The sequence below is a fragment of the Argiope bruennichi genome, chromosome 4 (genome assembly GCF_947563725.1).
Source record: "Argiope bruennichi chromosome 4, qqArgBrue1.1, whole genome shotgun sequence".
NCBI lineage: Eukaryota > Metazoa > Arthropoda > Arachnida > Araneae > Araneidae > Argiope > Argiope bruennichi.
The window spans coordinates 86,343,623-86,366,942 of NC_079154.1; the positions used below are offsets into that span (position 1 = coordinate 86,343,623).

The window sequence follows — 23,320 nt, forward strand, 5'->3', positions numbered from 1 at the left end:
TCGATTGCAAGAAATGTGTAACTCTGGTCTGTTATAAAATATTTATCGTCAGTACTTATTACTGACATAGAAGAATATATTGAAACCAGTATGCTATCGTCACTATTTGACTCTGATTCCAAATAATGCTGCGATTTAGAAATAACAATAATTTATACGAAATGAAAAGGAGATCCATTAAATATAAATATTTTCGCTTTTGGAGTTAATTTTCACAATTAATTAGAAAAAAATTACATTTGATATGCAGTAAAAATATTTATTCTTTTCTGAAATGAATTTTTAACAGGTCTTTCTTAAGTAAATAATAATTCATCTTAACACTGCATACGAAGTATTTCCTTAAAATTTTCTATTCATAATTTCTGATCTTCGAATTAATTCAAAGAATAATGCTGTTAAATACACTTTCATTACTTCCTTAATTAAATCAAGACTAAGATTTCTTTCAAAATATAACAAACTACAACAATGAATGAAAATCCTTTCAATCGTATTCTTCTAGATCCTTTTCCTTGGAAAGAATGGTACTAATTCGAACAACAACTTCTGTTTCAGTGCATTACTTTCTCCCGGTCTGTATGACAAACCTTTCTTCTAGTGATCGTGTAATGGATTTTTTTCCCTTCTAAAGCAAATATCAGTCTTGCATTGGAACGGAGCATAATTAGGGACCCGCATCAGCGTTGAGGAAATCTATCCAACGGTTTAATGTTTGTTTTAGCTAATTGCCAATTATTACGATTTAATGACTTCTGAAAGCCACCGAATTGGACGCATTTTAATTCTGTGTACATTACCTCTTACAGAGCTGGGACTCTCTAATTTATGACAAAGAAGCGGAAATCAATGTGGTTTCTTTCCAAGCAACATATGCAAAAGAACAGGAAGTCTTGGAAGCATTGTAAAACTCTTTAGTACCAGGGAAAGGGAAGAGGACAGAGACTTGCAAATTCATTTATTATCTATCTAAAACACTCCATTTCATTTTAAATCCATCTAATTAGTTACTTGCGGTTTAGTTGTTATTTCTTCATTCTTTTATTCCATTTCCGTTTGTTTAACCGGCAGGAAATAAATAGTATTCTGCGTTTTGGTTCTTGAATTATCAATTTAAAGAACAGTTTTGGTAAATCCTACTTGTTAATTAAAATAACTTTTAAGTATTTTAAGAATATCTCTTTTTCGTATGCTTTTCACTTGTTGTGTAATGGTATAGTATATATATTTATATTTTAAAGTGGAATAAGATTTTATCTAAAAATTTCATGATTAGTACAGATTATTCGGAGATGGATCTTTTTTATGTATAATTATCTAATTTTATATCTAAAAATTCATTTAATAAATCATATGTGGTACCTTAATGTTAGATTGCTGTAGTGATTTCCCTTATTATTGAAGCCACCACCAGCCACCAAAACCTCTTTACTGTTCCAGTTGTATATACAGTGGCTCCCAAAATTGAGTATACACTATACTCTTTCTTCTTTAATTTTATTGTTTTTGATCTTAACATTCCTATTTATGGCTAATATTTATAAGAGCGACAAAATATACATTAACAAAAGTATTAGGCTAAAAAACAAAACGGAGAAATCAATAATATTTTTATTACAGTGATTTTTCTGTCAAAGTTACAAATTCCAAAGTCACAAAATTGAGTATACATCTAGCAAAATCTATCAACAAAAAGAGAAAAAGATAAATTAATATTTTGTTGCATATCCTTTTGCATTTAGAACAGCTTGTAAACGGTGTGGCATTGAGTTGACAAGAATTTGAGTTGTTTCGCCGGATATTTTCGACCATTCTTCTTGTAATACTCTTTTTAAGTGTTCCTTGCCCCTAATATTGTGTTTTTGAACTGATTTTCCTAATTGTGCCCACAAATTTTCAATCACATTGAGATCTGGAGATTGAGGAGGGGTGTGCAATTGCAATTTACAATCATAACTTAATTATTTTAGCTGTATGCTTCGGGTCATTATCTTGTTGAAATAGAAAACTTGACCCTAAACCCAAATTCTGGGCACTTTGTTTTAAATTGTTCTTCAATATATCCAAATATTTGATTTTGTCCATGATTCCCTCAATGAAAATTAAATTTCCCACTAATTTTGCAGACACACAGCCCCATACAGCTAGAACCACCTCCATGCTTGACAGAAGCATTGGTGTCTTTAGGAAGAAGTTCAGAATTGGGCTTTCTCCAAATATAACATCGACCATCACTACCAAAAACATTGAACTTACTTCATCACTGAATATTACTTGATTCCAGAAGTCCGGAGGTTTTGAAATATGATTTTTAGCAATTGAAATTCTTTTCTCTCCATTTACTTTGGAAATGAATGGTTTTGTTCTGGCTACGCGACCATTATAATTTGCTTTTCAGATTACTCTTTGAATTGTTTCTGCAGAAGCACACTTTCCAATTGCTCTTGAAGTAAATGTAGCAATTTTTGTAGCATTCACCTTAGGATTGTTTGCTACCTCTCGAATAACTCTTCTCTTGGTCGTGACACTGAGGATTTCTTTTCTTCCTCTTCCAGGTCTACTAACAATTTGGCTATACATTTTATACTTCTGGATAATTTTTTGAACGCATCCGTGACTGCATTGAATTTACTTGCAATTTCTCGTAGAGATTTATCATCTTCAGTCAATCGAATAACTAGTTTCCGAATTTCAACATTTGTCTCATTTCTGGAGCTCATTATGATAACCAAAACGTTTGCTTTCGCTTGGAAATCAATGATTGTCAATTAAAGTAACAAAACTATTTTACTTATTCATTTGAAAATAAATAATAGTAGTAAAGTCGCATATTTTATAAGGTGTATACTCAATTTTGTGACTTTGGAATTTGTAACTTTGACATAAAAATTACTGTAATAAAAATATTATTGATTTCCCCGTTTTGTTTTTTAGCCTAATACTTTTGTTAATGTATATTTTGTCGTTCTTATAAATATTAGCCATAAATAGGAATGTTAAGATCAAAAACAATAAAATTAAAGAAGAAAGAGTATAGTGTATACTCAATTTTGGGAGCCACTGTAAATTCTTAGCAAACAAATAGCGTTTCTACACTTTCAGTCATATGACTGCTATCAATTATTGCAGTAAAGAACCATATTGATGATACATTATGTTAAATCGAAAAGCTTCGAAAATGCATAGAATTGACAATAATATTTTGCGTTATTAACGCATATCGGAAGCTAGGTTTATATACTTGATTCTTATTAGGTTGTAGTTGATTCGGTTAATACGTGAAACAATTTCAGTATTATAAAAATAATATTTATTTTTTTAGAAATCAATTATTTTTTTGAAAAAAATACACATATATACGAGTTTTAAATAATTATTTATAAGTTTTTATTGTATGATATTTTTTGAAATAAATTCCAACATAAAGGAATGATTCTATATGTTTCATAGAAATATACTGTTATTTTTCTTCTTACAAGCAACTTGAATAGAAAATGCTAAGTTGTCTTTATGTTTTCATTTAGCATCGAATTTCAAGATATTTAGCGTTCCATCTAATCTGCCTTTATTCGCTATTATTGCTTGCGTTTCCATAACGCGTAGTTTCATCTTATTATGTTATTGTTAGTCTCATCACTAGAATCAAAATCCATTTGAGAAATGTTTTTAAAGCATTCACTGCCACTTGCACTATCGAAATTTATAAAATTATCTTTGTTCATTTTAAGCTCAAGGAATTAGTAATTGAGTAGAAAGCTATGATACATCACTGGTTATTTCAATTTCTCAATTGTTGATGCTTAACTGACGAAGCATATGCTCGCATTTCACAGAGAGCGAGTTTCGACCAGTTCCGTCTTGTCACTTTCCACTGACGCACGACCGCAACGACAAAGCACTGTTGTCACTTGATTGGGGATTTATGACCGGTAAAGTTAAATTACACCTTTTGACGTCTTAGAATATTTTAAAATTCGAACCTTATTGAAAGAAAATTACCGATAGAGTTGCGCCATGCAACTGAAAGTAGCAACGACGAGTTTGATTTTGACTTTTTGAATATTGGCTTTATTATCAAAAGTGATAATGGATCTTTTGAATATATTTGTACCAACAATTCTGATAGTTCCATGGTTTCTGTGAAACGAATAATGATGCAATTAGGAATTTCCAGTATTAGTTAAATAGAACTAAATAAGAATAGTGGTAATGTATAAATATGACCAGAGCAATGTCTATGTAGAAACTTAATATGACTGCAAAGGGTTAGTATAAAATTGATAAGTGGCTCATTTTTAGAAACATCAATTGCCGAAAGAATATCCACTAAAAATCAACTGGGATTAATAAAATAATTTTATATATCCAATTAAAAGATGAAGTCGCTTCTCCATACTGAACTCAATTGATGAGTTTTGCTCTGCCTTAAAATCTATCTACGGAACTGCCTATAATCCATAGAAAATTCGTGGAGCCAAATACTCAATGAATAAGATAATTCCCAAATTTTAATTTCTTCTTTAGGCTGATTATCCTTGATCATCATGCAGCATATTTAAGCCACTCAGCTTAGTACCTATCCGACAGGAATTCCAGTCATCCGCGAGAACTTTATTTCCTGGAGAATCGAAGCATAGTAGAATCGCGTGTCTGCTCCGGGACTTCTCAACCGGAAATCAATATTTTCTCCTCCCCCCTCCTAATTAAGAATCAATCATCTCAGAGCGAGGAAAGTTTAATTTGGAACCTAAGATGTCTTCTACTATGGACGAGACATTATCCAAGGATGTCGGAGGGGTGGAAATTAATCTACCCGAAACACATGGTGGACATGGAATATGTGGACACTGTTCGGAGGTACCGGAAGACTTCTTCAATAATTTTGCTGCGTGCCAGATAGGCTATGGAAGGAAATTCCTTTAAGAAAGATCTTCTTCGTATTTGCGTAATATCATTAACTTATTCGATAATCTTTGGATTGCTTCCAATTGGTTATTTCCCGTCGAAAAGTATCTTTTGGCTCGACGGACTGTGAAGTCCTCGTTGTAAAATTAACTAGGTAATTGCGATACTGTAATGAGCTCCACACGGATATGACGCGTGTGCCAAAAATTGATTTGGATATGTCCAATAAAAAATACATTTAATTTAAGTTAATCAATGAAAATTCGGATTTCTTTTTTAACTTTTGAGAATTTCTGCTTTTTGTTATTTCTGTTTCGTATCAAAAGTTATTGGACCAAAAATCAGATTTGTTCATTTATTTGACTTCCACAAAATTATGGATAAACCTGGTCAATAGGAATACAGAAAATGTTTTAATTGCTTTTTCTTTAAAGTGACTATTTTTACATAATTATATGATACATGATTATTAATTACATAATTACATATTTGATAAATACATAATAATTAATATAAAACATAATTATTTTACATAATAATTAAATACATAATTATGTAACTTCTTTAGAAGAGCTTTCATGAAAAGATGAAGGGAATTAGAATTAAGACTTAGCTAATTAAGACATTGTTTTTAATACTGATTATTTGAACATTTGTGGATAAATGCATGTTTAAAATAATATCCAACAATTTAATTTAAATTTGATACAAGTTCTAGTGCTATGTTTTAAATCTCTTTCTTATATATAAAATCATTTCATGGACATATTTCTTATTATAAATATATAAACTATTATATTTTTATATTATACATTTTTTACAAATTTAGTACACATTTTTATTTTATACATAATTTATAAAAATTTATATTTTATGGGGAAATTCATAATAAAGGTGATTTCTACATCGTGATAATTAACATTTTGAATTTTTTTAATGTGTTATAACAGCATCTATTATTTTCTGAATAAATAATTAAGCCGAACTTATAAGGTTTCACTATTTCATCATTAGTCCAAACTGATAAAGATATGAGATAAATATATAAAAACATTTGCTTTATGTAATAATTGTGTTGTTCGCCTTTAATGACTAACAGGTTTGCAAGAGATATCAGTTATACTTTATTTCAGTTTAAAATCGTTCAATGTAATTATGTCTATAAAGGCAATAAATTGTTAGGCATTAAAAGCGTTTTATTTGAGCAATTTTGCATATTTTCTGTTCATTGTGTATACGAACCTTTCTAATGGAAAATTGTACCATGACATCATAATACCACTGAGAACAAAAATTAAATGCAAAGCAGAATAGTATCATTTGGAGATTTAGTTAACACACTTAGTATTTAATTCTTTTTAGAAGAAATAAAACTTTAAGGTAATTAGATTCAGTATAACTATTTTTTTTTAAACTTTCAGTGATTTAATATGATGTTTATTTTTTTGCAGTATTTAAGTGATTTCTATTTGAGGAATAAGAACTGATTTCATAAATTAAATTCTAACTTAATAAAACTCCAGCAGTGATTTATGATTTTGAAGAAAAAAAAGTCATTTAGTGATATATGATCCCATTTCTGAATCATTAAGAGATGGAAATCAAAATTAAATGAGATAGATTTATATTTTGAAATACAGATTGATAAAACTAATCCTGCTAATGTAAATACACAGCTAAAGATTTATTATTTCTTGATGTATGATTTTTTCGTTGTTGCTCTCATTTCGCATTCCAGATTAATCAATTTATGAAAGACATTGATATATTCTACTCATTGCATACTTTTTCTGTTTTAAGCTTTGAATATCTTTCAGTATTCTATATTGTTTGGTTTGGATGATCATTTCTTATGATCTCAAATCCTTCTGCTGTTTGATAAGAATTATAAAATATTGGAAATTATTTTCTAGTTCTAGTGAAAAGACATGAAAAAAAAGAGTTTCAATTTATTCCTAATTATTTATTTAAAAAGAATCTCAATTTTTAGTTTTATTAAAGACTTATTATTAACTATATTTCATGCAAAATAATTAACTGTGTATTAACGAGTGCACAGGGTTTGTATAATACTGGTTTGATACTGATTATGAATTTTATACAGTATATGAAACAATAAAAAAACGTAGTGACGTCTCATTTCATGGCATAAATATTCTAAAAGAGTGATATAAATCCCTGCATCCATAATATACTTGTTTACTGAGTTATAAAAATAGATATTTACCATGCCCGATATTTGTCATAAAAAATGGGAGGAGAAATCATGATGTTTGCAGATCATTTTATTACAAAAATATTGAAATTTGCACAGTAACATGTTATTTAATAACATAAATATACTAAAAGAGTCGTATAAATGTGTTTTCATATTTACTGAATTATAATCGATATTTTACATACACGATATGTGGCATAAAAAAAATGCGAGACAGAAATTATGGTGATTTCAGATCTTTTTATTATAACTATAATGACATTTATATTATAACACTTGTACGGTCATTCCCAAATCCTGAACAGATAGTAAACAATGTGGAATTACATTGTTGCTGTTGGCGATAAGCGAGGATCGAACTCGTAACCTTATGGTTCGTAACCGCGTAACATGACCACAAGACAAAAGTAATTACTCATGTCTCGTAGCTGTTATCTGTCTTATAAAGCGTCACCACAATATCATCATACAAAAGTCAGAACAGCAAACAGATACGACCAGCATTTTTCTTTTTTGAGAAAATTATGAATATATCTTAAATTTCCAGAAAATTAATAACGTCCGACAGAATAGATATTTGAATCTGTTGCAAGCAATTTACACAATCTACATATCCCGTGTTCTTAGTAACACAATCCAGTCTTAAATTATTCTAAGCAATTCTTAATAAGTATTTGCTTTGCTGACTTGAAAAATAATTTCTTTTTTGGTAACTGACTGCAATAGATCTGAAAATCTAGATATTTTTCTGTATTTCAGATTGTTTTATTTGATTCACTTTTGTTTCTAATGTGTATGATTGGATTCATATATTCTGCATGATGATAAATGAAACAGTATTGTTTTAAATATAAAACTGTTGAACTTCCTTTAATTTCGATCCCCCTTCCGGAGTGTAGAATAAAAAGTTAGTGGATAGGTGAATAGGTCTTCAGTTCTCCTACGAGTTTAGTAATGGTTTCGGACCAAGTTCTTTCCTCCCTGGGGACGAAAGAACCTCTTATGGGGTTAGTGTGGAAAATGAGGCTGTTTAATTCCACAATTTAGTAAAATTTGTAACGAATAGCAGGTTCATCCTATCGTATAATTATAACTATACTTAATTACGTACAGATTATTATAACTATACTTAATTATTCATTATTGTAACTAAATTTGTTAAAAAAGTTTTACACGACATAAAATTTATTTTATTAACTTAGATTTTCAAAAATAATGTAAATTTATCTCAAAATACTTGTAAGATTTCTCCATATTGTACCTTTGAAATTTCTGAATCGGTAAATGCGCTGTAATCGATAAAGATAGAACGAATGACTTCTTGAAGGCATTCTGGGTTGAAATTCAGGAACATTTTTCACTATTATATTAGGAAGAATATTATATCCGATTTTAAAGAAAAAAAATTGAACGATATTAGTTATATAGCATATTGAAGAATGTATTAAATGCTTACTACTTATGCTTTTTAAATAATACTTTTTTTTTTTATTTCTTCTATGTTTCAGGTATTCCACATCCTACCGTTACATGGTGGAGAGAATCAGTTTTAATCGACGATACCTTTTCTCAGACAAGCCAAGGGTATGTAAGGAACGAGCTTGCCCTTCACAAATTACACAGGAGTGACCTATTGGTGACATATTCTTGTCAAGCAACCAACACAAATCTCACCGTACCAGTATCAGCATCCGTTACCATTGACATAAATTGTAAGTATATTTATTCGAAAATATTTAATACATATAAAATAATATATATATTGACATTTTCATTTTCTTACATATAATATGCGCATGTGTTTATTTCGTATTATTACAGAATATACAATATTTCCCCTCCTGATCTTGATCTAATAGCTGTTTTTCAAATCTTCGGTGATAAACACGTAGTTCCAATTGGGAAATGCTTTGAAAGAAAATGAACTTTATTAATATCGTTTTGGCCTGTGGAACTTTATTGAAAAAAAAATTAAGAAATTTAAGCTATCATGCAGATCTATTAATTGTTTTTAACATATCAGAATATTCCAAATGGTAATAAATAAACGGAAATGTGTAAACAATATTTCATTTTGAACGGAACATATTCTACTTTTCTATTTTTAAAATTCACTAATTTATATGAAGTATTGAATTTAATTATTTTAGACCAAATCAACAACTATAGAAAATTTAGTTCATTGATTGGATAATATTTCCTGAAATATTAATTGAGAAAAACACAAAGGCATAAATAAATTAAATTTATCACATGATCTTGTGACCAAACTATTATGCCAAATTTTAGATTCAATAGGCCAGAAAAAATATAATTAGTCTACACCATATATGTTTAATGTGTGTACAGAAATGTGTTTTATCTATCCAGCTTTCTTCGTTTTGCAGTTATCGTGTTAACTTATATTCGAACAGGTAGACAGATGGATTTCCACTGAATTCATTTTATTCCAAATTTTACAAAAATCTGCAACTTTTGTGTAAAGAAGGAATGCCAAATTTCAACCACCTATTGCAAAGCATTTTAGAGTTATCTTTGTCACAGACAGACGGTCATTCTTTATATTACGTGTACAAGAAAGTCTACAATCTAAGCATTCATCTAATCTAATCTAAATCTAATCTACAAATGTATCTAATCTAATCTAAATCTAATCTACAAATTTATCTAATCTAACCTAAATCTAATCTACAAATTTATCTAATCTAATCTAAATCTAATCTACAAATTTATCTAATCTAATCTAAATCTAATCTACAAATTCATCTAATCTAATCTAAATCTAATCTACAAATTCATCTAATCTAATCTAAATCTAATCTACAAATTCATCTAATCTAACCTAAATCTACAAATTTTACTAATCTAATCTACAAATTCATCTAATCTAACCTAAATCTACAAATTTTACTAATCTAATCTACAAATTCATCTAATCTAACCTAAATCTACAAATTTTACTAATCTAATCTACAAATTCATCTAATCTAATCTACAAATCTAAGCATCCATGGCATTTACATCCTTAACTAAGTTCTAAATAAAATATCGAGAGAGAATAACATATTTATTAGAGAATTTGTGACAATAGTTTTCGCAAAGAGCAGGAGAGAGTAGACGACTCTTGCTGTTTGTGAAATAAATTCTCTTCTATCATTTCAAACCATATAGTGAATGGGAAAATCACCTACTCTAGTAATTTGCCAATGGCGTTGTAATGGTACTGATACTTGGGGTATACTAGTATAATTCTTCCTCTTTTTCACTCAATCGTCACCATAGGCTATTAACTACTGTTGGCGTCAAAATCATTATATCGATTTTTTTATGTCCCTTCTCTTAATATGGTTTTAAAATTTGATTAATAAATGCAAACAATTCGAAATTTTGTATCTGCCCACAGATACATTGCAATAGAATCTTGCAATAATTCATAGAGATCTCTATGACCTGGATATGTGAGGCTAAGTAGGGCTGTTTGCCTCCATTTTTTCCCATTCATTGCAATTATTTTTTCCTTCTTTAATGATTTAAATATCTATATTCAGGTCAGATTTCCTGTATGTTTTGAAAAACAAAGTACAACAACAATTATTATTTTCCAACTAAGCGGAAATGATTTGACTATATAGTTCGAGCTATCAACTACGATTAAATAATACAATTTTTGTATTCATTTTAATAAATATTATATATTTAGAAAAGCCTTTTATGTTTTAAGATTATAGTTTTATGTATCCTCTAATAAATATAATTCTTCAGGATGCATTATTGGAATTATGATATATTATTTGAACTATGTGTACTGTCACGAAAAGTATTTCGCTGCTAACTCAATCGCATTTTAACATTATCCCTTGAGAAACCTATTTTTTTTACTTTTAAGCTACACAAATCTCTAAAAAATAATTCTCTTGTTTTATAACACTTTTCGTAAATTGTTCGAACAAAGAACGTGTACAAAACTATAATCTCTTGAGAAAATCCAGAACTTTAAAACTAACACCCCTAGAGAGGAAGTATTTTCAAGTTACGTGATAGAAAATAGCTAAGTGCAAGAGAAAAAAAAATGCAGAAAAAAAAAACAACTCACTCTTCAGCAATCCATTTCTACATTGTCTACTTGAGCCCTGATTGTAAAAGAAAGAAGAATGGCACAAAATGACAGTCCCTCAATGCATCCTTGTGGGCAAACGCTGGAAGAAAAGCAAAGAAGCAAGAGAACATAAAGCAAAAATCGTGAAGGAGACAGCGAAGAGTAAAGAAAAAAAAAAAAGAATAGCAGAACAGAAAGTGGCTTTCTCTTGTCAAGGATCAGGATGTAAAAGAGAAAAAACGGTTTTGACAGTTTTTCCACAACAAGAATTCTAATAAGATTAAAATGGGTGGTTGGAGCTTAAGAGACGTCTTTTTCTTTGTTTTATTTCAATCATTATTTTGACTTGTTACTGAATACTGATTATGAAACTGAATTTATACAATTATCGTAGGAATTGTACGCCAATTAAATTTAGAGATCAACAATGGGTTTTAAAGAATTAAGCATATTTAATAAAAGATTTTAAATAAAGTAACTTTTAGTTGATTTCAGATAAATAATATTATAACTTTAAACGAGCAATTCTTGTATGTATGTACAAATTTATTTTGTGTATCTCGGAAATGGCTTTAGCTATTTTGATCAAATTTTGAATTTGGATAACGTTTTGCTTTTAATTTTGTTTATATAAGTGTCTTTCTTGAAAAAAAAAGTATTTTTATAACTAAATATTAGATATTTTCTATCTGCTCTCATATAGCGTCAATAGGACCCGATTTCACAATGGTAAAACTGAGTGTCAGTTCAAAAATATAAATAATGATATGTAAACTGTAAAATGAACACTGTAATATAGCAGATTGTTTAGAATAATATGTTAACTAAGTGTATTCATATTTTCTTATTTAAATGACTAGCTCACATGTAGTTAATATTGGAAATTATTCATATGTAAATAATACATGATTCATATCTAAATATTTGCTCCGAAGAAGAACAATATTACAAAAAAAAAAAAAATCCTAAATGAAACTCGGTATTCCAAATATTGACTCTTTTGTGAGCATAAGTAATTTTGATTCGTTTGTAAAAGGTTGTGTAATATAATGAAATTAGCTGAGTCTTTGCAATAAAAGACTGTGAAAGAAGTGAAAGGATTCTTATTTTATTAGAAAACAGTACCTTTTGCCGAACTGGCGGTTTGTCGGGAATATTGGATTCATTTTATTTTAATTAAATAACTTCATATTTATGATTCCCTCAAACTGTAAGATATTGAAGCGGCGTTGTCTTTCATAGGCTCTGTTCATTGCGTACATGATATTCCCAATCTAAACCAGTCTCATGACATCATAGCTCTAATTAAAATTTTTATATCAGATTCATTGATATTCCAAAGTGCATGATTATAATTTGGCATTTTATTTATCATGGAAGTTGATTATATTTAAATAGCATTCTTCTTCTTCAACTTTTAAATGGGAAATCAGTAATAACTATATTAAATATTTAATAGAAGAAAGAAAAAAAATGTATTTAGAGGCAACAATATAATGTAATGCATGTTGGAAATCAGACAAAAAATATATTTTTGATAAACTGACAAAAATCAGAAAAACATTGCATCACTATTAAATATATGTAATTTAAAGGAAAATTTTTAATTTTGAAATATGGCGATATTCAGTTTTGAGCTGCAATATTTTGGAAAGTTTTAAAGGTGATATCTAAAATTCTTTTAAATATAATTAATTAAAATTTAAAAAAAAAATCACTCAGAAATACAAGTTTTTACTCCCCAAGGTAATATATATGTGGCAAATTTCATAACTGGTTTATTGAATGCCAGTAGACACACATACACTTTGTCGCATCATATTAACACGCCTATCGGAAATGAATTTCAATATTTTATGTAGACCATATTTAATTTGAATATTAAGACGAAGATAGATATTATTAAGGTAGGATATCTAATAACAACGAAAGAAAGATTCAAATTTATATATAGCAAAATATATTTAAATAAAGACAATTTTAGTATAAAATGAAATAAACACAATTTCTCTTAGTATAACCTTGAAAAGGCAATATTTATAATATTGTATTTCAATATTTCAATTATTGTACAATAATTCAATTATTGTATAAGAATTACATCTAATGTATTTTCTATGGCAAGATTTGAAAAGAAGCAGACTTATATAAATTGGCTTGCGTGCTGTACAATTGCCTAATGAGTACCATAAGAATTTATATAGTGAAAAAAGTATGAATATTATGATTATAATTTAAAATGTTTTAATTTTGTAAGAAATTTCAGGCACCTTATTCATGCGTTTTATGATAAAAAAAAAAATGAAGTTTTCAAAAGAAAAATGAATAGTTTCACACTCCAGGTGTATTATCACGATTTCGATACAATAATACATGCTCACCTATTTTTCTGCATTGAATAATCGCAGACATCAACATTTTATCAGTTTTGTTATAATATCTCAAACGTACTTCAATAAATGTTAAGAACGATACTATGTCATATTTATTTTATGAAATGAATAGTAATAAAATGTACAAACAATACAAAAAATACAGCCGAAAAATATGAAAAATAATCAATAAATAATACTTTAGGAAAGTTGTTTAGGAAAATCAAATTTAATAAATAATTTAGCATGCCTTTAAAAAATACCTATTTCAGTATATATATATATATATATATATATATATATATATAAATAATAAATTGATTTAAGAGAGCATATTTGCTTATTTGAACATTTTAATAAATAATAAACTGAAATTTATATAAAACCCTATGAATAAAAGCATTGTTTAAAGTTATCCTCAAAAGTATACATTAATTTTTTTGTTTATATTCATAAACGGAAAATTTAATAAATTTGAAAAGAACACAACATATTATTTAAAATCTCTCTCTCTAAAAAAAAAAGAAACTTTTTTGTGAGCAAACTATTTTGTTTTCGCTTCGTGTTACAAACTAATTTCAAAAGCACATAGGTGCTTTTTAGCAATTTAAAAAATACTTTGTCATAATTTAATTTACATGACTATCAACAAGCCTTAAGGCTCAGACAGTATGACCTTTTCTTTCTTCAAGAGCAAACTACTACACTAAATATCTTATGAGAAATTGCATTCTTTCCTCAAGGCTGATATTATATTCTCCTTGGAAGAAGTGCTCCAAAGGAAAAGTCCAGAATTCATTGAGAGAGGTTTCTTAAACAAAAGTTAAACAAAAACAAAAATGATGAGTTATTCTCAACTTTTTTTTACGTCTTCAGCTTCTTCTTTTTCAGAGTCACCATAATGAGATTTAAGAAACGAATTTTGTCTTGAATATCTCGATTATATTTTTTTCTTCAACATATTAAATCTAGCTCGTATGCGATATCTTCTAGAGATTCCCTTTATTTTTCATTCCGTAAGAAGTTGCAAGAGTTGCATAAATTATTTTCAGTTCTTTTTATATAATAGTTTTTTTTTGTCAAATGATTATACCTTTGGGATGTTCCAATTATCATTATGCGTAAATTAATAATTTTAAATAAATTGAATAAGAATGAAACTTTTTAACAGGTTTTATGTTAATAACTATACTGAATAGTTCAAAGAAAAATGTTATACTTTATTTTTATCATTCTGAAATAATACACTGAGCATAGAAAATGACTATAAGATTTTACTGCTTTCTTAGAATATTACTAAAAATTATTTGTATTAATTTAGCAAGAATTAAATAGGTTTTATTATAAAGAGGCCAATAAAAGATATTTAAAATTGAATTGAGATTGCAAATATTTTTCCAGAGTGGATAAAAAAAATGTCGGCTATTTGTTTATTTGTTTTACACTTCTAAACTACATTTTATTATATATTGCTCAAAAGACTCTAATTTTAAAATTAGATAAATAATGATACAGAAAAATCTTAATAATTAGTGACTTTCCAAATTATAATATTCTGAAAAAGCGATTAAAATTGAAAATTCAATTGTTAAGTATTACTATCGAAATTTTTCCTTATATGCAATAAAGTGCCCAAGATATTTTTTTTATTTATATAATTTTGATATATTTTTATATACCCTTCAGTATAATTAAATATTTATTCTTCATTGAAAAATCATGAAAATAAATGTTTTTGAAAAACTTGAACTCAATAATTATTTTTGGGCATCATACTTGATACAAATATTTGTATTTTTCCATCTTCAAGATACTAGCCATCACTAAAAAAATGATGACAATTTTTTTGCACATATTGCTGACGGAACAAAACTCCTACCGTATTTTACATTCAATGATATGCCTCATTTATAATTTCTATGAACACAATTTTATAAACAAATACATTTGCAAAAAATAATTTTGAATGCACTCTTGGTGCAGGGAATAACATTCATATACCCATATATAAATGAAACACCGGATATGTGTTAAAATAAATATTTATGTTGGAAACTTTTAACTTTAATGTGATGTTAATTTGCAAAAACATTAAATTAGCTGTGTAGAAATGTTGCTGCATATATACAAAAAAGTGAAATTTGTATTTATTGCTGTGTATTAATACATAATTGCAAACTAAAAAAAACCATTAATAATAATAGAGATTCAGTATGTCTCAATGTTTATATTGGCGCTCCATATGGTCGCCTGTTTGATTCATATCTTTCAAATTTGCTCGTAATATTTTGGAGAATTGGAATGTATAACACAGAGCGATGTTTATGTAATTTAAAAAAAGAATAATAATTAAAAAGTAAACTGGATTTCTTCTACAAAAGTTTTACAAAACATTGTTGATATAAATTATTTTTAAAACTGAAAAAAAAAATGATTGCGAATTAAAAAAAAATATTCATTTGTATAATTGCCAACAATAGATTTTATTGTTTTAATGGATCTATTCATTCATCATTAATCGCGTAGTTTCCTTCCAGTTTTGAAATCTATAAAAGAAAGATTCTGCTGTTTTTCTTGCAAAGTTTCCAAGAGAAAAAAGGAAAAAGCACGTGAAAATAATCTACAGAAAATAGATTACTAGGATAGTTCATTATGTAATGACAATAAGATGTCATAGGCCTGTAGTAAGCAAACTCCTCCTGTGATTAAAGAAGGGCATCAAGATATTCATTATGTCAAGAAATTTCATTAGAATTTAATATAACTTCTATTCTTACCGAATCAACTTTACATCAAAGGCAGCTAATATCTACTAAAAGTAACTGCATGTGCGTGTCTGTGTTTTTGTATGTGAGTTGGCGCTCCATTGATGAGACCGTTTGACCTAAAAATATCAGAATTTGCACATATATGTCTTAGAGGGTGATAATATGCATCTCGGCACGATTATTTTGAAGTTTTAATTTGAATCAATTGAAAATTAAGCTGAATTTCGAGGGTTTCTTTCGTTTAAATATTCTTCCACAAAAGTTTCTATGCCGTTTCAAAATGAAAAATAATACTGCTAATAATAATGATATCAATCTAATAATTGTACAAAAATTTCTTAAATTGTGACAATTCACAAGAACCTAACTTACCTAATTTTTAACAATATATTACATTTTTGGACTGATATTCAAACAGTTTTCATTATTGCTTGAAATTTTTAGTCTTGTGATTTTCTTAAGTTATACAAGGCTAAGAAAGTTTAATATATGTGTAGTTTACAAAACGAATTAAAAGTAAGTTAGTTTACTATACTGCAAAACTTAGAAGAGAGATGAACTGGACAAATGGGGTTTTATAGTTCTATGACGTCATGAGACTAATCTCTATTAGGGAAATATAAGTACACAATGATTAGAACACATGTAAGGCTATGAAATAGAACCGATATTTCCCGTGAATCGTCTAACCGCCAAAGACTTCTTTTCTATATACTGTAACTGATGTAATGTATTAACTGCACAAAATATAGTGTATTAACATTTTGATAAAAGCTACGACTTAAAAGTGTATCCCAAATTCCATTCGTCTGTGAAATTTATCAATTTTTAATCTCAATTCGCATTTGAATTACCTTTCCTATCAGCAATTGAAAAGATACATAACGCCTACCATTTCAAAAGTGGAAACTAGACTTTCGTATTGATAACACATTTATGCGGAATTTTATCTCGGAGCTGAAAATAAATTAAGCTAAAATCAGCCTGAAATCATTTTAAGTATCATTAGTTTAAGGCCCCCAGAGAGTTGTTAGATGCGTATAATTCGTTTCTCGGCACCCTGTTGTCTGAGTGTAACTGACAGTTTATTTCCTTTCACAAACGTTCGAGCCGTTATCATATTACAAATAGAAGTTTCCAAGATAAGAAAGCATAATTCTCGGAGAAACATACTTGCAGCTTTAAAACGCAGAATTATGATGAAGTTTTAAAGTAAATGTATTGGGTATGGGTATACTTCATGAGCCTGTTACGAGTCATGTTGTTTAATAGATGAATCAGAAAAAGATCATTTTAAAAAACACATACTTTAATGTTTATTTGTTTTACATATAATTTTTGCTCTTTTGCGAGATTTCAAGTGAAAAAAAAATAATCGCTTTGTAATCTTTCATTTGGTTTCCAATTAAAAATTACTTCATTTAATTTTTAATAATAAAGGAAAAGACGGTACAAATAAAAAATGAAATAAAACACAGTTTCATAAATAGGTTAAAATATAGAATACACTCATTTATCAAAAATTTAAAGTTAACACAAAAATCATAAAAGCAGAAGAATCGTATATAAATATGACTTTTGTAGAGAAATCACTTGATGTTACTGTTTCATATTATATACTTATTTTTTTTTCATGTATAACTTTCCATCTCCTTTTTTAGTAAGTACAAAAATATTTGATAATCTTAATTTTAATATATTTGTATGTTACAGAATATCATGATTCCGTATATCCTATAATTGTCTGTTTCGATTATAATTCCAAATTAATTATAAAAGCAATGCCGATTTTCATTGCTAATTAAAGAAAATTCAGATATACGCAATATTGTGGTGAATATCGCAATGAAATTGTTAGTTGAATTGTTAGTTAGAAGGCATTGAATTAGTGAAATTGCACATATGCTTCGTTAATATTACCGATTACGTGTGTAGCTATATAAATAGAATTTGGTTAACGAAACATGAATTAATGATAAATGTAACCTAATAAATTAATGATAAATGTAACCTAATAAATTAATGATAAATGTAACCTAATAAATTAATGATAAATTTAACCTAATAAATTTCAAATGTAAATACTATTAATCTTTAAAACATTACTAATAATTTATACTACTAATATACTACATTAACAAATGTTTTATTAAAATAAGGCTTGCAAATCGATATTCATTATGAAAATTTCTCCTGAGGAATTTATTTAAGTGTGAAAGTAATTATATTATATTTGATGTTAAATGTCTGATATGGTTTTGGAAATAATAACTGTAAAATTCTGATTTTATGAGATACAATTATTAAATAAACAATGTGACAATATAATCTTAAGAAAAATAGTATTATATATATATATATATATTTTCTTAGTATATATATATATATATATATATATATATATATATATATATATATATATATATATATTCTCTTAGTATATTTGCATGATGTTCATTTCAAATATGAATGCTTGAATTTTGAAATGCGAATGAATTTTGTTAAATGCGAATTATAATCTTTTTCACTATCTACTTATTCATAAAGAAATCATATCATGATAATGCAAATTATCATTATAAATAATCAATTATGATTGAAGAAATAAGTTTTCATTTTCATTTATTATAATCTCTCTAAAATATTTTATAAAATGATGACTCTAGATATGAAATCCACGTGACTTTCAGACTTAGGATTGGTAACTATTGCAACGAACTCCGGCCCAAATTTTTAGGATTGAGTTAAAATTAAATATATGCCTTTAAACTGTATATAAATAGTAAAAACAGAATATCAATGATATTAGATCCAATCAACTTGTGATTCTGCAAGGAAGCACTTGAAATCTGGGCCACGGGCAAAGGGGAACAAATGCGATGAAAATGGACCTAATTTACATGAGCGGATAAGAAGAATCTAGGAAGATTTTTTTAATTATTTGTGCATTTAGGTTTTTTTAATTGCATCTAATATATATATATATATATATATATATATATATTAATCCCACTTTTCGAATCTTTGCTCTTTCTTTCCTAAGGAAATCGCTTTGTTTTATGTATATAAAATTCACTCTAAGGTTGCTTAAAATCTTTTTATACTTATTAAAAAACATAATAATTCTTTTGTTTTAAAATGCATAATGAATTAGAGAATAATAAGTAAATCTTAGTAGTACAATATAAGTAGTCTCTTGAAGTACAAAATGAATAAAATACTCACGCAAACTAAAATAAATAAATATTTTATTTGTTCAAAGTCTGGATCTTTTGAGAATGAATCAATATTTTCTTCTTTGTGGGATCATCGTTAACTATATTGTTTTATTCTTTATCATATACAACAATCAATGATTTCATTCCTACATGTACTATATGTAGCTGATGCTTCATATACCGTATTTAATAGCATTGCATTTACCTCCTACAGAGAATTTATTCTTTCATTCTCTTTTCTTCTGAGAATGAAATTTTCTTTTCGACACACACATTGGATGGAGTCTCTGAGTTATGTACCTCAATACTGTGTGTAGCGGAGAGGGCGTAAGACTAATTCCTGGTTTAGAGGATGATTAAGCCATCCATCAGCCTTTTATTACTTTCCTTTTACTTAGCGTCACACTCATTACTGGTTGATGACAAGATGGGGCTCAGGGTCATCAGTTGAGTTTGCTTGGCTTCGGTCAACGTAAGCAGTCATCCATTACAAACGCATTCGGTCAAACTTGTATATTTTTTTCTAGAAGTTTCTTAAAATGTTTCTTAACTCATTTTCTTATATTTCCTTAAAAAAAATCTTCTATACACAATTCATAAGTTTAATTTGATTTATTTCAGAATAATTATATCTCCATGATTAAAATTATGCTAAAAAGCAGATTTTTTATTTTTATTTTCTAAATACTGAAGACACTCTTTATTCAATATGTTTCTTTCTGAAAATGTAAACAATAAAATATTTTATTCATCCAATATATGAAATATAAACAACAAGCATTAAGCAAAGAATCAAGCAATAAGCAAATATCCAATGAAAGAACTAAAGTAAGTAAAAGTAAGTCAAATTTGTGACTTACCCCTAATATAAGAGATTTTCCCAAAATAAAAATGTAATTCTAAAGAAATAAAACTTCATTTATAAAAATACAATTATAAGTAATATCCTTGCAAATAAATTAATCAGAATCCAACTAAAAAAAATTCATTTTAGATTGTGATGTTCGATACTAATATCTGTTTAGATACTTGGAATTTAAATTTTTAAAAGTTCGTTCTCTTTGAAATATTTTAAATTTTATATAATTTCGTTACTTAAATTTTCACATCCAAGCTTCCGAAACTATTGCAAATTAACTACTATGAAATTAAATAATGATTTAACACATTCAAAAACTTTCAGAGGTGCAATTTTTTTTCTTTTTAAATATGGTCAAATATTTACAAATGACTAATAGTTTATTGCATTTCAAACTGTGTAAGTCTTTAATCCCTTACTAAAATAGGAACTACTGAATTTTTTTAATGACCTGATAGAAGACAAACAATTCCTCAAAGGCCTTTTTATCTCCCAAGTAATTAGCATTTTTTTTTTCCAATTACCAGTTTAATTTTGGAGTATAGTGCAGTTTCTTTCATTTTCAAAATAATTGCAATTGAAAAATTCGCTCTCTTAACAACTGTTTACTTTTCTTTTATTCAGGCGTTCAATTAAAATGCAATTTTAGTTGAACAACATTGAAATCTTTACTTTCAAAACGACATAAAGTGTGTAAACAATATTTCGAAACATGCATCGTGAGTGTTTCCTTTCTAAACATTTTAACTTAGTCATTCTTCAGACAAAAAATATTAGTGTTAGGTACATATATCATAATTCTGCAATTTGTAATTGTCCGATTGAAAAACAAAAGGAATTTACACCGAAAGAAGGTTCAATTAATCTTGATGCAATTTATTCCAAAAAGTTTGCGAGAAAAATAATCAAAAGAGACAAAAGCAAAGATTTTTTTATTTGTTAAATTTTAAAAATCTGTGGAACAAAGCAGTTGCCACTGGATCCTCAACTATGGTAATTAAAATCTCATTAATGATGAAAAGAATCGGTGAATGTGTAATATTTTTCTTCCGTTTCTTTACTTTTTTAGAGAATACTTAAATTTAATTTTTAACCTTCTACCTTAGATGTTAGACTTTAAATGTTTTACCAGAAGAGGTAATTTATAAACAAAGCTACTTAAAAGTCTTAGCGAATAAGTAGAGTATAATTAGAATAATTGTTTTAAAACCTTTTAGCTTCATTAACATTCATTAATTATTCTACTTAAAATTGGAAATATGAGATGTAATGGTACCGGGAAAGCCCTAAAGGTAATTAACCTGGTATTTTTCTGTGATAATGATTAAGATAAGACATGTGCTCGTAATAGTTTACAAATTATACTATTACGAGTAAATAGTATACAAAGAGAAAAATCTAGTAATCTTCAAAATATGTGAACAAAATATGAATTCGACGAAAAATATATGAATTTTGTAGTAGACAGGTGATATTTGGATGTACGCTTTATAACATATTTGTTGATACTTATTAAATTCTGAACTAATTCCATTGTGAGGAACTTCGTCGATATAACTGTAGAGAGAAATATGTCTATATGTCTATGAATTCTCAATATATCTATATCTCAATGTGTCTATAAATTCTGAGAATAACCTAATGGAATTTGGTATATGTTTTAGAATCTAAAATATCAATTCAAATTCAATTTTGAGTTGAATCCATCATTAAATTTACCATTTGTTATTCTATACATATGAATACATGTAAAAGCGATAACTTAAAAACGCAACGACTTAAATTCATTGTTATTTTTTAAGTCTTCCTAAATTGTAGCTTAAAATTCGCATTTATTAAGTTTTGTACCGAATTTTAATTTAAGTCATTTCACCGAAAACTTTCAAACTTCATATTCATTATAATCTTTATACTGTTAAGCATAAAATGATCGCATGCAAGTTCTTGAAAATAAAAATCTGAGCGCTTGAGATTTTCATACCCTTGTCCAAGTCCCCAGTTTTTATATTGGGAGATTGCAACATCTCTGTTAAGATGTATACGAGTGATTTTAACTACTACAAATGGTTAAGAAACATATTTGTTACTATCGCAAAAAATAAATATTTTAAATTACAATTGTTGCTTAAAACATGACAAAATTCGAGAACTTTATCATCATAAAAGGTGTTATTTCGAAAATATATATCATCAGGCAGTGATCTGTATGAAAAAATTCTACTTTATCAATATTTTTTTTAACATTATAATATCTTTTTCAGAAAATTCCAATCTTGACTAAATGAAAAATAAACATTTTCTTTTACATAATCGAAGGAAATTAGAAATTACATCAATTGCTCACTAATTACGCATACACATATGGTATATCCGTAGTGTATTTTCTTTTAACATGTAATTTTTTTTACAAAATCTGTAGACAGATATAATTTGAAAATTTCACGCGCTCTTAGTGTTGTATTTGATTATAGTGAATGCATTCTATTTTAAATTGCACTTTTTTGATTAATTTGAGGTTCTGAAATTTTTTTTTCTGAATTAAATTTGATAAAATTTAATAGATTGGATATTTTTTTTCATTAATGATCAGGACTGCATAAAATAAATTCTAGTTGGAATGTTTTAAGTATTTCATATAAATTTTAAACTTTCAATTCTTTTTATTGAGGAGCAATTTAACCTTAAATATTTTATAAAAATATTAATATATTAATAATTAATATATTATTTTATGAAAATATTAATATTAATAATACTAATAATGCTTACAATCTATAAAATATTTTTGCAACGATAAATACTTTATTTCACTTATTAAATTCCTAATATACATTAAAATATAAGTGAATAAGTTCTGCTTTTAAACATCCTGAGATAGAGCCTT

The 23,320-nt window shown here is 27.3% G+C and overlaps 1 protein-coding gene across 2 annotated transcripts in view; it reads left to right on the forward strand.

Annotated features, from left to right (window-relative positions):
* The window catches only part of LOC129965610 (nephrin-like), a 327,045-nt gene that overhangs the window by 252,896 nt on the left and 50,829 nt on the right, over nt 1–23,320 (forward strand). For both annotated transcript variants that reach the window (XM_056079653.1, XM_056079654.1), the window contains one exon: nt 8,632–8,835. In XM_056079653.1, the coding sequence (XP_055935628.1) occupies nt 8,632–8,835 (204 nt within the window). The remainder of the gene's footprint in view (nt 1–8,631; nt 8,836–23,320) is intronic.